The following is a 14,129-nucleotide window of genomic DNA, read 5'->3' as shown; positions in this document are numbered from 1 at the left end:
TTGTCAATCGTCAGAAGAATAATCTCCATCTTGATAATCGTTAAGTTGTTAATGTATTTATGTGACGTTGTTTGCTTCTCTGATGTATGACAACGTGTCTCCCTCCTCGTGGTTGCTAGGCTACAGGATGGCGTGTCCTCAGCGTTGCCCTGATGACGTGTACAAAGTGATGCAGCGCTGCTGGCAGTACAACCCTGAAGACCGACCCAAGTTCTCTGAGCTGCAGCGAGACCTCGCCGCCATCAAGAAGAAGTGATGACATCATCACACGACCTCGCCGCCATCAAGAAGAAGTGATGACATCATCACACAACCTCGCCGCCATCAAGAAGAAGTGATGACATCATCGCACAACCTCGCCGCCATCAAGAAGAAGTGATGACATCATCGCACAACCTCGCCGCCATCAAGAAGAAGTGATGACATAATCACACGACCTCGCCGCCATCAAGAAGAAGTGATGACATCATCGCACGACCTTGCCACCATCAAGAAGATGTGATGACATCATCACACGACCCTGCCACCATCAAGAAGTGATGACATCATCACACAACCTTGCCGCCAGCAAGAAGTGATGACATCATTGCACAACCTTGCCGCCAGCAAAAGTGATGACATCATCGCACAACCTCAACGCCGTTAAGAAGTAGTGATGACATCATCGCATGACCTTGCCGCAATCAAGAAGAAGCGATGACATCATCACACGACCTCACCACCATTAAGCAGTGATGACATCAGAGACCACAGCAGAGTGTCATCAGCAAAGAAGAATTTGTTTTTGTTTGGAGGCGGGCGTGGTCATCAGGTGGGCGTGGTCATCAGGTCGGCGTGGTGCAGAAACGTCTTTTCAGGTAAAACCAGAAACCGTTTGGGCTGTTTGAAGTCACAACGAACACACTGAGCTACAACATGTTAAACATTTAACCACAGACGTGTTCGCTGCGTTCAGCTGCTGATGTTTGAACTCGTTTAACTACAGCGTGACTCGACCGAACACTACCGACGGGTGGGAACGCCGTGTAGACGTTAGCTAGCTATTTTAGCATCTGTAATACATCAGATAAGCTCATAATTCTCAGTCGACTGAAAACTGTAAAACCCTGTTGGTCAAACAGGAAGTTAAACGAGCAACTTATGCATCAATGGTTGCATAAAGGCCGGCCCACGCTGACAGATGTTTCAAATCTTACCAGATGTGTAAGATGTGAGAGAGCCCACTCATAACCACGTCCTGTTAAATCTAACAGTTTAGAGAAACAGCAACACCAAACTCTAACAGATTCATTCATCAACAACAAGAGTCCCACTAAAGAACCCGTGAATCTAAACCTCTGAGATCAGACGTGACTTTAGTGAAAACAAACATGGCCGACGACGGACAGGAAGTATTAGAGATGTTAGTTTTTACTTTGTTCTGAACATTTAGGAAGGATGGATGGATGAAGTCATGGCGACATGTTAAATAAACACTAATCAACAAGTTGCTCCTCCATCTCTGAGCTCCATCTCACTACTACTTTATTTCTTCACGTTTAGCATTAGCTCATGCGTTAGCCGCGGCCGCCATGACGGCGGTAGTTGTCCTTCCTTTTCTTCAGTCAGCTCGGTTCTCTATTGGCTGTCCTTCTTTCCCACGTGACGGCGTCATCGGCTGTCCTCGGGGTTCCCCCCACACACAACAGGAGATCATGTCTTATGTTTACGCGCTGAACATACGTCACACCACCTGTCACTACTGTAACCATGGCAACAGCTTGAACACTAAAAACGTTTCCACCGCTGAGGACCAATCATCTGTTGACACTAAATTATTTTTTACATCTTTACAGTTAGTTTCTATTTTTATTTATTATGTTTTTATGATTTTAATGTTTCTGACAGCTCAACTGTCAAAAAATGACAAACTGACCTTTATTTTGAAAACCCGGCTGTCAGTCATCACACAGACCACGCAAAAAAATCATCAATGAATATTCCATATTTTTGTTTTGTTATTTAATAATTTCGTCCTCGGAGAGAAAAGGTCTTTACACAGTTTTATTTCCAGTGACGTTTAACGTAAATAACATTTTCGTTCGGTCTCCACAGTCGTCAGAATAAAAGTCTGTCTGTATCTGACGTTAACACACAGAGAGAGAAGAGTTAACAGACCGGGTGTACACACTAACAATAATCAGACTGAACGCTTCATTAAAACTTCTGTTCAGCACGTTTGACTCATTAAATATTGACATTAATTATTTGTTTTTATTGTGAAAATCTTTTGTTTCCTGTCTGTTTAAAACGTTCTGCGGCTTGTTTAAAAACAATTACAAAATAAGCTAAAAATGTAACGATGCAACGTCAGACGTTACGCCATGCCCTCCCCCCCCGGTCACGCTACCTGTCACTACTGTGACCATGGCAACAGCTTGAACACTAAAAACGTTTCCACATCTGAGGACCAATCAGCTGTTAACACTAAACTGTTTTTACATCTTTACAGTTAGTTTCTATTTTTATTTATTATGTTTTTATGATTTTAATGTTTCTTCTCTGACAGCAGCTCAACTGTCAAAAAATTACAAACTGACCTTTATTCTGAAAAACCGTCAATCATCATACAGACCACGCCCACTCTGACCTTTGTTTTGTTTTTTTAGGAAATGTTTTTGACCAATCAGTGATTTAAAGTATTTTGTTGTCAACTGAAAAAATAACTAAAACAAGCAAAAAAAATCTTTATTTAATTGAAATTTAAGCATTTTATTATTCAGTTTATTATCATTATTTTTAAACCAAAGTAAACAAAAAACATTCTCCAATGACGCAACTCCAAAACAATTCTTAAAAAAATTTATAAAAAAATCTTCAGCACTTACTCAGTATGTTTCCTGGTTGTCATGGAAACTGAAATGATGTTGGATCACTTTAAAATGTTTAAAAAAAAAAAAAAAATGTTTAATATAAATATGTATAAACTACAAATATCTGTGTAAATGAATCGTGAGTCCTGATTGGTCAGAATCACTTCCTGGACTGCGTGAGGGCGGAGCCTAAATGTTGGTGATGTCAGAGCTCCAGAGCGCCGCCTACTGTTCCTGTAAATAAATTCAAGATGTTTTTACAGTTTGTTTTTCTGTTGTTTTTACAGTATTCAAACACTAATCGTCTGTTTGTCTTTTATATTTGTTTCTTTATAAAAAAATATTATCGTAGCATTTATTATGAAAATAAAACAAATCATATGAACAAACCTGATGTGTGATGTCATTTCTAACGATTTTATTTTATAATTTTTATGTTTTTAAATCTTTTCCAATAAAAAAGATTTTTTTAATTAATTAATAACAAATTTTAAATATTTGAGGGAAAAAAGTGGTCTGCAGTTTTTATCTGACTAATATTAATAATAATATATTATTATAAAACAAGTACAAATTGTAAACACTAATTATTCTCTTTTTAATGACATTTATTTTCCATTACGTGATGGTTTTATTTTTTAATTTGTATAAAGCATTCATAAACGGAAAACACTTAAATATTGTTTTAATTTGTCAAAACTATTATTAACTTTTTTAAATATTTAAATAATAAATAATTTAAATATTTATTAAAATCTTTTTTGAACATTAAAGCCTGTAAACATGTTCTAGTAGAAATCTGGAAATGAGCCTGATATGTTCTGTTTTCAATCAGTAATCAATGTGTTTGAATCAACTTTATTGGAACTGTTTAAGTTGCATTTGTCCAGACAGATTCGAACGTTAATAAAACCCGTATAACTGTTCCTTCTGTTTTAACATTTTTATGATTTTTTTTATTAAAACTGTAAACTTCCGAATAAGGTCGGCAGCGTGGCCGGTTTGGGGTGCGGCTTGTAGCCGATTCGCTCGTTGATTAGCTCCGCCCTCGACGCCGCCGTAGAGGAAGAAGCTGAGGCTCCGCCCCCGATTATGTCAACACTGATTACAGAAGCCCCACCCACTCCACCTCCTGACTCCGCCTCCTCTCGCTGACGCTTCCTAGCCTGCAAAAAAAAATGACAACAATTAATAATCAGTAGAGATGCAAGCGTTACCTGGATGTCGCTTCACGTCAGCTGATAGAAACGTTAAATGACGTTTAAATTATTATTAATATTTAAATATTATTATATAAAGATGTAAAAGTCTAATTTCCTCTTTATGATGTCACGTCTCCCGCTGCGGTTACGATCAATTATTTCGATCGATCTGTCCTCTCGTCGCATGATGATGTCGTTCTCGATCATGTGACTGGAACTAATTTTAGTTGTTTAATAAAACTCCAGAAAACATTCGACACGCTGCAGACGATCAATTATCAAACTGACAGGCTGGAGGGATCAATAATATACAACAGAAGATCAATCAATCAATACTGACAGGATCGATCAATACTGGTGGATAGATACCGACAGTATTGATGGATACCGACAGCATTGATTGATACCGACAGTACTGATAGATACCGACAGTATTGATTGATAATGACAGTATTGATGGATACCGACAGTATTGATGAATACCGACAGTATTGATAGATATACGGTGTATAGAAGTGATTTAAACCTCGAGCTCTTTCTTGACGCTCTCGAACTCCTCGGTGTCGTCGATCTTCAGCTCCAGACGAGTCGGTTTCCTCCTCAACATCTTCAGTTTATATCAGAGAAACCTTCACAAACAATTAGACACAAAAACATGAAATGACTGACTGTATGTGATTAAATAAAACGTTGTGTCTTATAAATATTAGCAGCAGTGAACAGGCTACAGGATGAATCATATTATTTTATTTCACTATCAGATCCTGTTTGTGTCTTTTTATTGATTATTGAAAGCTGCTGCACTAATAAAGGGTCATTAATTAGTAAACCGTTATGTTATTAGTTGTTAAATGTCACATTACAGGTTTCACTGTTCAACTGTTGAGAAAAGAACTGAAGTTATTGAAGTTGTTTGGAGACTTTATTGATCCTGCAGGTGATTAATAAATCAGACGATCAGGTGACCTGCAGGCGACCAATCACAAACACAAACACAAACTCAGCTGGATAACAGCAGTGGGAGTACTGAGAGTACTGGAGTACTGAGGGAGCACTGTTAGTACTGAGGGAGTACTGGTAGTACTGGTAGAGTACTAGTGTAGTACTGGTAGTACTGTGGTAGTATTGGTAGTATTGAGGTTCTATTCAGTCTGAATGGGGAACAGAAGCTAACAGAAGCTAACAGAAGCTAAGAGAAGCTAAGAGAAGCTAAGCTAACGTGCTAACATCAGTACAACATGTAATAAATGAATTGAACCGGAAACAGATCACCGTTCGTCGCTCAGCTTCAACAGGTGTAACAGAGTGTGTAGAGTTACCTGACAGGTGTGTAGTTGAGGTGTTTTCGCGGGTCTTCCTCTCGTGTTTGTTTGCTGCTGTTCTGTTGAACCGGAAGAGCAACCTCTGACCCGGAAGCTGATGCCGTGAGTACATCCGGGTCACTCCGCTCTGAGACGCTGCTTCGCTTCTTTCATCCGGTGAGTTTATAAACTAAAACTACAATAACACGTGCATACCACACAGACACGAGCCGCTCCACTGCTGCCAAGCAAACCCGCCGCGTGACGGCTCAGGTGGCGTGATGTGTGACGCGGCGTGACGCGCCTTTCTGCTGTTAGAACTGATGCTAATGCTAATGCTAATGCTAATGCTGATGCTGATGCTAATGCTAATGCTAATGCTAATGCTAATGCTGATGCTAATGCTAATGCTGATGCTAATGCTAATGCTGATGCTAATGCTAATGCTGATGCTAATGCTAGCAGTAGCTGTGTACCTCGTTACTATTCTTTTTATTTCTAAATGAGGGTATCCATGGTAACAGCAGAAAACATTAAACACATTTACATACAGAAGAAGCATAAACATAAACATAAACATAAACATAAAAGGAGAACAGAAATGAAACAAAACAAACATAAAATAAAAAAACAATAAAAATAAATAAATAAATAGATAATAATAAAAAAGACCACGTGAGAGTATGACAATAATTTCACTTAAAAACATTAAAGATATTGCATACATTCATTGTTTTCATTGCTTTTTTGTTTTGGAGGAATAAATTGTTGCCAGATATAATTCCATTTATTTCATAAATACAAAGAAATTAGGCTTTTTTTGGTAAATGTACACTTGTGAATGTGGAACTTCAAGAGAATTCAAATTAAATTAATAAGAAAAAATGCATGACTGTCTTTGTCACTGTAACCATAGCAACCAGATATAATATTTCTATAGTGCAGTGGTACCTCGTTACTGTCTGACCGTTACTTCCTGTTTCTACCAGACCTCGTCGGATAATAGTTTAATTCTAGACGGATTCTCTGACTGAGAGAGTTCCTCCAGCTTCAGAACTAAACTTCTCTCAGATCTGTAACTGTGTGAGTCGCTCTGTGATTCGGCTCAATTAATAATAATAAAACATGTAAAACACAGCTGCTAGAATAGAATAGAATAGAAAGCTTTATTGTCATCGTATTAAATACAACCTGATTCACAGTTTCCACTTCTGTTCAGTGCTTTAAAACAAATACTTGACCAGACTAAACGAGGCAGATAAAACATAGAACAGGTAAAACACACACAGTTATAAAGCAAATCAAACAGGTAAAGTAGATGTAATAAATAAATATAAACAGAAGTGTTACACCAGAAGTTTAAAATATAAAGATAGATATACTGTAAACAGAGGTGATTGCACTTGTAAAAGCCTGTTGACCTGAGCAGCAGCTGTGAGAGAGAAGAACTTCAGTTCATTATTATATTGATTATCTATTGAGGAGTAAATATTGATTATAATGTGAAGAAAACAGAGAAAGAGAGATAGATCAGTAAATATCACAGAATATGAACCTAGAAAACTCTTCAGTCACACTGAAGACGTGTTTTTAATTTACATTAATATTGTGTATGAGGATGTTTTATTGGGTGAATCGGCCTGATGTGGGACATTTTTTGCATTTTAGACTTGTGGAATATATTGTGATATGAAGTCAGTACATTAAATCCTCACCCAGTACCACTCTGAAATCCACAGGATGTGTCCTAATCAAACATAAAAAAGAACATGCAGATATCACACTCATAAAAGAAATGGTAGACGTATCAGTACTCTAATGCCAAGTTCTCTCAGACAAATTATTATTCCCTAATGTTGCACAGTGATGTCCGAAATGTGGGACACTGAGACGTCTGTTAAAAGGCCTAAAAATCATCAAACATACAATAAGACTATCATTTATAATAATAAATAAATAAAGACTATAATAGTTTTTAAGCATTTAGGCGTATTAGAAAGACATTAAATAAAAATATCAACAGTTTTATTGACTTATTTGTTTGAGGAAGACCTAAACCCCCCCCAGGGGGATTTACAGCAAATCACCCTACAGTAGTATTATCTGTTTATAATAAGTTTATTTATGCAGCACCTTTTAAAGAGCTTTTCACAATAAAAGGCAACAGACATGAGTCTCCTTCAGTCTCGTATTAAAACATTGACATGTAATATTTATTATTTAGTTTCTCCTTATTTCTTTCTCTTTTTTTTTTGTTTGTTGTTGTTTAGTTTCAGTTTGATTTTCTATTATCTCATTACATACAGTACCTTTTTTATTACTGGTGGTAGATCTACATGTTTCAGTATTTAATACTTTTTTATTATTTACTTATTTTTGTCAAATTTATTTTAATTTTTCCTTCCTCTTGCCGGGTTCTTCTTTCCTGTGATTTATTGTCACGTTTTTAGATTAATTTTGTGATTTTATTTTTTGATAACAAGATAAACATGTTTCAGTATTTATCTTTGAGCTGTTTTTCTTTTTCTTAAATGAATATTATATTATGAATATTACTAATTTCTCTTCGCTCTCTGTTACTTCTTGTCGTTATTTTCTCTCGGTGTCGTTTTCCCAGCAGCCTCTGGGGTGCAGCAGCAGCAGTAGAAGAAGAAGAAGAAGAGGAAGTGAATGACAATGTCAGACGACGAGGATTCGGCTCCGGCCGTGAAGAGGACTCGTGTTTACTACGGAAGCCTGGAGGAAAAAGAGCGCGAGCGTCTGAACTCAGAGACGACAAAAGGAAGCGATGCGGTGAAGGCGGGGATCGCGGCGGGAAACATCAACATCTCGTCAGGTCAGTCTCACGTTGTAAACTACAGATAGATGTAAACGTGTGTGATGTGTGAGTGAGACTCTGTTTCCCATGATGCCGTGCAGGAGAGACTCTGGACCTGGAGGAGCGGGGTAGCGAGCGGCAGCATGAAGCACTCGCCGCCTTCGAGCGGCGGCGGCGAGCGAGACAGATCACCGTCTCCACCGATGACGCTGAGGTGAAGGCCGGCCTCCGAGCGCTCGGAGAGCCAATCACGTTGTTCGGAGAGGGACCAGCTGACCGCCGGGAGAGGTAAATAATAAAAAAATGTTATTTGAATGTTTCAGTGAAGTTTTCAAGAGATGAACTGACATTTAAACAAACATTTAACTAATTCAATATAATACTAATTTACACAAGTTTGAACAACTGGCAAAAATAATGAATCTGCAACTATTTCAACTATTGATTAATCGCTCCAATAATTCTCCAATTTCGATAATAACCACCACAAACTTTGCATCTATTTAAATGATGTGTGGCTCATAATATCATTACATTTTATGAAAATGTGTTAAAATCATGAAAATCAAAGTAGAGAAATAGAAATAGTTATATTCACTCCTGTTTATTGAGTCCATCTGGATGAAACTAGTGCAGACTGAAGCTGCAGGAGGAGGTGGGATGAACACTCATTGTTCAAGACATTGTAACCATGGTGACGTGACAGGATATTATAGTCTGTAATAATGAACATAAAGGACATTCAGCAGGACAAAGACAGAAGCCTCCACAGGCCTCTGTGGCGTTAGCATGTTAGCATCTATCAGATTAGCAACAATATATTTCACTTCCTCCATTTTTCACAATAAAAGTCAGATTTCACGGGCGGCTGGTTAGCTCAGTCGGTAGAGCGAGCGCCCATGTATCGCCAAGGCTCAGTCCTAGCAGCGGTGGACCCGGGTTCGAATCCGGCCTGTGGTCCTTTCCGCATGTCATTTCTCTCTCTCCCCCTTTCCAACACTCTATCCACTGTCCTATCAATAAATGCTTAAAAATGCCCCCAAAAAATAACTTTAAAAAAAAAAAAACTCAGATTTCACACCGAGCTGATAAAAACGCAAAGAGTTTTCATTGACAGTTTAAATGTCTTTAATGTTGAAGAAACATTCAGATTTCCTGTTTGTTTGTTTGTTTGTTTGTTTGTTTGTGTGGTCAGACTGCGAAGTGTTCTGTCGGTCGTCGGTCCCGACGCTCTGAAAAAGTCCAGGAGGGATGAAGAGAGAGCCAAGAGGTCACAGGACGAGGTCAACACACACACACACACACACACACACACACACACACACACACACACATTATATTACATTATATCTTTGAGTTGAATAAAACTGTCAAAATGAAACATGTTTCTGTCTTTCTGACCGTCACAGTGCCAGCAGACGTGGTACCACGAAGGCTCCGCCTACCTGAAGGACGCTCGCCTCTGGTTGGCCAAATACTCTCTGCCACGGTGAGTCAGCTACCAACCGACCAATCAGAGACAGAGGAGGACCGGCGGTCCTCGCTCAGTGTGTTTGTGTATGTGATGAATAAGAAAGGAAAGAGTCTGATTGGCTGTGACTCACAAGCTCCTGTTATGATTGGTCCGTCAGGGCAATGAGGCGTTTGGAGGCTGCACGCGCTCAGAGGGAGGTTGCCGAGGCGACCAGAGCGATCCGGCAACAAGAGCTGCACAAGAGCCTGAGGGTGAGAACGTAGATATCATTGATATATGTAAATATATATACAGTATATATAGTAACTAAACGTATTAATGTGAGCTTAAACATCAAACTTCTTCTTCAGAATCTCAACAACTTCTGCAGTCAGATCGGAGACGATCGACCAATCAGCTTCTGCCACTTCAGCCCCGACTCCAAGATGCTGGCCACGGCCTCCTGGTACCGAGCCCCGCCCACATTAACACATTAGCACATTAGCACATAGGGAGTTAGCATAGCCGTGAGCTAACAGCTAACACTTGAATTACACGTGCTCATGTTGAATGCTAATGCTAACATGCTAACAACCCGTTCTGTAGGAGCGGCCTGTGTAAGCTGTGGTCCGTCCCCGACTGCAACCTGATTCGTACACTCAGAGGTGAGCAGCTTCATGTTTCTCTATAATTAATTAACATTTATTAGTCATTTATTATTAGTTTGTGTTTTTGTGTTTCAGATTTGTATTTTTAGTACGTTTGAGTTTATTTGACGTTCTGAATCTTTAGTAGTTTTAACATGAGCATGTCCTGAGTAACTGAGACTCCGCCCCCTCTCTGTCCCTGCTCTCTGATTGGCTGAAGGACATAACACCCACGTGGGCTCGGTCGTCTTCCGCCCGCAGGCGGGAGTCACTCTCGACTCATCGGACGTCAGCTTGGCCTCGTGTGCTGCCGACGGGTCCGTGAAGCTGTGGAACCTAGAGAGGTAGGAGACGAGGAGGCGAGGAGGCAAGGAGGCGAACACACGAAGAAGTGTGAAGAAGTGAATATTAATGAGCTTCCCTGCTGCTCCTTATATGGTCATTCTTTCCTCTCTGTCTGTCTCTGGTTGCCGTAGCGACGAGCCGGTGGCAGACATCGAAGGTCACAGCGAGCGAGTGTCCCGAGTGTCCTGGCATCCTTCTGGGAGGTTTCTGGGAACAACCAGGTAAACTGGTGTCCAACCATCACTGGGAAAGAGTGTTTCTGTGTACTAGTACACACACGTAGTAGTTCTCTGTCTGTCTGCCTGTAGTTATGATAACTCGTGGCGTCTGTGGGATCTGGAGGTTCGGGAGGAAATCCTCCATCAGGAAGGTCACAGTAAAGGAGTCCACGACATCAACTTCCACCCCGATGGATCCCTGGCTGCTACTGGGTAAAGAACACACTGTACTACACTGCAGTATACACTGTACTACACTCTATAGAACACACTGTACTACACTGCAGTATACACCGTACTACACTCTGTAGTCTATTCTCTACTACACACTATAGTACACATTGTACTGCACATTGTACTAAACACGCTGTACTATTAATTGTACTAGACACTACTACACACTGTACTGCACAATATACTATATGCTCTACTCTGTAGTACTTTTGTACTAACAGTTCCATCTTCTGTAGTACTAGTACTGCAGTCATTTGAATATTTATATTGTTATTTATCTGTTTGTGCTTTATTAAATGTGAATTATAAATCCTGTCTCTCTGTGGCCCCGCCTCCTGCATGTGGACCAATCATCTCTCTCTGTCTGTGTGTTGCCCCGCCCCCTCTCTGCTCTCGTCCAATCAGAGGACTGGATTCGTTTGGCAGGGTGTGGGACCTTCGGACTGGACGCTGCGTTGTTTTCCTGGAGGGACACCTGAAGGAGATCTACAGCGTGCACTTCTCCCCCAACGGGTCAGCCAATTAGAGACGAGCTCTTTAAATTACAGCCTATCAGAGACGAGCTATTTAAAATACAGCCAATCAGAGACAAGCACTTTAGAATACAGCCAGTCAGAGACGATCACTGTAAAATACAGCCAATCAGAGACGAGCTCTTTGAAATACAGCCAATCAGAGACGATCACTGTAAAATACAGCCAATCAGAGACGATCACTGTAAAATACAGCCAATCAGAGACGAGCTCTTTGAAATACAGCCAATCAGAGACAAGCTCTTTAAAATACAGCCAATCAGAGACGAGCAAAGTGAAATTTAAAGAGAATTTAAATTTACAGCAAAAAAATAATTAAGTTATTGTTATTGTGATATATTTTTGTCCTCAGATAGTAAATGTTTGAACCTCATTTTATTATTGTTACATAAAGTGTGTTTTAACAGGTTTCTTGTTTTTGTGATGCAAAAAGGGAAATCCAATGTTTCTAGTATTTTAATATTTCTGAGTGTGTTTTTGTTCTCTCAGGTATCACCTGGCGACAGGGAGCGGTGATAACACCTGTAAGGTCTGGGAGCTGAGAAACAGGAAGTGTCTATATACAGTCCCCGCCCACCAGAACCTAGTGTCTGCTGTCCGCTTCCAACGTAAACACACCTTCAATTTATTTATTTTATTTTGTTTCATTTTATATTATTTAATTTTTTTATTATTGTTTATTTCATTTTATATTACGTTATTTTGGTTTATTTTATTATGCTTCACTTTATATTAATTTATTTGTAATTTTTGTTAAATTTATTCCATATTTTATTGTGGTACGATTACTTTTCCAAACAAATTGTTTTCTTATTTATTTATTTGTATCTATTTTACATTTTATTTTTAAGCTTATTTTGTTTTATTGTTTTATTCTAATTAAAATTTTATTTTTTAGTTTATTTTTTAGTTTATTTTTTTAGTTTAGTTTACCTTATTTATTTTGAATTTAGTTCAGTTTATTGAATTGAATGTTTTTATTTATCTTTTTAGATTTTATTGATTTTATTTTCGTGTTTAGTGTCTGAAATTTACTTTTTTAATTTGTTTTTTTCTCCCTTCTGGTAAATAAAATACATTTATTAGTTTTTATTTTTCATCACTTTTTGTTCATGCTTTTATTTTGTCATATTTTTGTTTTGTCTCTTTCTTTTTTTTTTTTACTTTTTTCATCCAACTTTGTTGTCTGTGTTTCCTGTTTGTGTCTCTGACCTCTCTTCCTGACTGTGTGTAGCCACAGAAGGTCAATTCCTGATTACCGGAGCTTATGACAACATGGCGAAGGTTTGGAGTCACCCGGGCTGGACGCCGCTGAAGACGCTCGCCGGACATGAGGGGAAGGTACAAACACTCTGCTCTGATTGGTCTGTTCAGACGCTGCTGCTGATTGGTGGAGACACATCTGGAACATTAACGTGTTTTCATTTCCAGGTGATGGGCGTCGACGTGTCACCTCACGGAAAACTGATCGCCTCCTGCTCCTACGACCGAACCTTCAAACTCTGGCTGTCAGAGTGATGTCACGGTGATGTCACAGTGATGTCAGAGTGATGTCACGGTGATGTCAAGATGATTTAAGGAGGTTTTTTTCCTGAAAAATGTTGAAAAATTCACAAATGTTCAGTGTTTTTTTTGTTTTTTGTTTTTTTAATAAAATGAAATACATTTTGAAATTGTCTCTTTTTTAAATAAAATGAATATTAATAAATATTTTACACATAATATCTATGTTGTGAACTCTTTTATGGAGGACGGAACCTGACAAAATAAATGAATACATATATAAATGACTCAATAAATAAATAATTAGCATTAAATATAGCAAAAATAATAATAAAAATAAATTAAGCAAAAATAAATGTAGCCTTTAATTATTTGATAAAATTTGACAAATTGATATTTCTGTCTTAATTTGCTTCTTTATCTATGTATTAATACCCTTGTTTATTTAGTGTTCTGTTTAATTTCCCCTTTATGTATTTATTTTTATTAATTTTTCAAAAAGCATTTATTTTATATTTATTTTAAAATAGTGCAGAAATAAATAAATACATTTAAAAATAAATGCAAAAATAATAAATAGATTAAAAAATAAATACATAGATTAATTAAAGGGAACATTTATTTGTAATATTTTTGCTACATTTAATTTTAATTAATCTTGTCAGAGAAACAGAATTAATGGATATAATATAATCTGTTGTGAATTATTTTATGGAGGATGGAACCTGCCAAAATAAATTAATAAATATATAAATTACTCAATAAATAAATAATTAGCATTAAATGTAGCAAAAATAATATTGATAAATAAATGTAGCCTTTAATTATTTGATAAAATGGGATATAAATTGATATTTCTGTTTTAATTTGCTTCTTAATCTCTGTATTAATTCCCTTGTTTATTTACTATTCTGTTTAATTTCCCCTTTATGTATTTTTATTAATTTTTCAAACAGCATTTATTTTGTATTTATTTTATATTTATTTTAAAATAGTGCAGAAATAAATAAATAATTATTAATA

At 37.7% G+C, this 14,129-nt stretch overlaps 3 protein-coding genes across 6 annotated transcripts in view; 2 read left to right on the top strand and 1 right to left on the bottom strand.

The window, feature by feature from the left end:
• Nucleotides 1-3,241, top strand: part of fer (fer (fps/fes related) tyrosine kinase) — a 36,461-nt gene extending 33,220 nt beyond the window's left edge. For all 4 annotated transcript variants that reach the window (XM_037751792.1, XM_037751793.1, XM_037751791.1 and 1 more), the window contains exon 20: nt 120-3,241. In XM_037751792.1, coding sequence (XP_037607720.1) covers nt 120-256 — 137 coding nt within the window. In that variant the 3' untranslated portion in view covers nt 257-3,241. The remainder of the gene's footprint in view (nt 1-119) is intronic.
• A 453-nt stretch (nt 3,242-3,694) lies between these two features.
• Nucleotides 3,695-5,508, bottom strand: cdc26 (cell division cycle 26 homolog). The gene is made up of 3 exons (XM_037751826.1): nt 5,374-5,508; nt 4,581-4,683; nt 3,695-4,018 (listed from the first exon to the last, which is right to left on the bottom strand). The coding sequence occupies exons 2-3, from the start codon at nt 4,659-4,661 to the stop codon at nt 3,812-3,814; spliced, it is 288 nt and encodes a 95-aa protein (XP_037607754.1). The 5' UTR covers nt 4,662-4,683; nt 5,374-5,508; the 3' UTR covers nt 3,695-3,811.
• On the top strand, nt 5,480-13,205 carry prpf4 (PRP4 pre-mRNA processing factor 4 homolog (yeast)). The gene is made up of 15 exons (XM_037751801.1): nt 5,480-5,532; nt 7,973-8,191; nt 8,275-8,461; nt 9,369-9,456; nt 9,583-9,662; nt 9,805-9,898; nt 9,998-10,092; nt 10,233-10,291; nt 10,494-10,617; nt 10,750-10,839; nt 10,927-11,049; nt 11,476-11,583; nt 12,093-12,211; nt 12,838-12,944; nt 13,035-13,205. Exons 2-15 carry the CDS (start codon nt 8,026-8,028, stop codon nt 13,119-13,121), a joined length of 1,527 nt encoding a protein of 508 aa, XP_037607729.1. The 5' UTR covers nt 5,480-5,532; nt 7,973-8,025; the 3' UTR covers nt 13,122-13,205.
• Nucleotides 13,206-14,129: the final 924 nt, after the last annotated feature.

This window comes from Sebastes umbrosus, chromosome 19 (assembly GCF_015220745.1).
Source record: "Sebastes umbrosus isolate fSebUmb1 chromosome 19, fSebUmb1.pri, whole genome shotgun sequence".
NCBI classification, from domain to species: domain Eukaryota; kingdom Metazoa; phylum Chordata; class Actinopteri; order Perciformes; family Sebastidae; genus Sebastes; species Sebastes umbrosus.
This window is presented reverse-complemented; position numbering and strand designations above follow the sequence as displayed.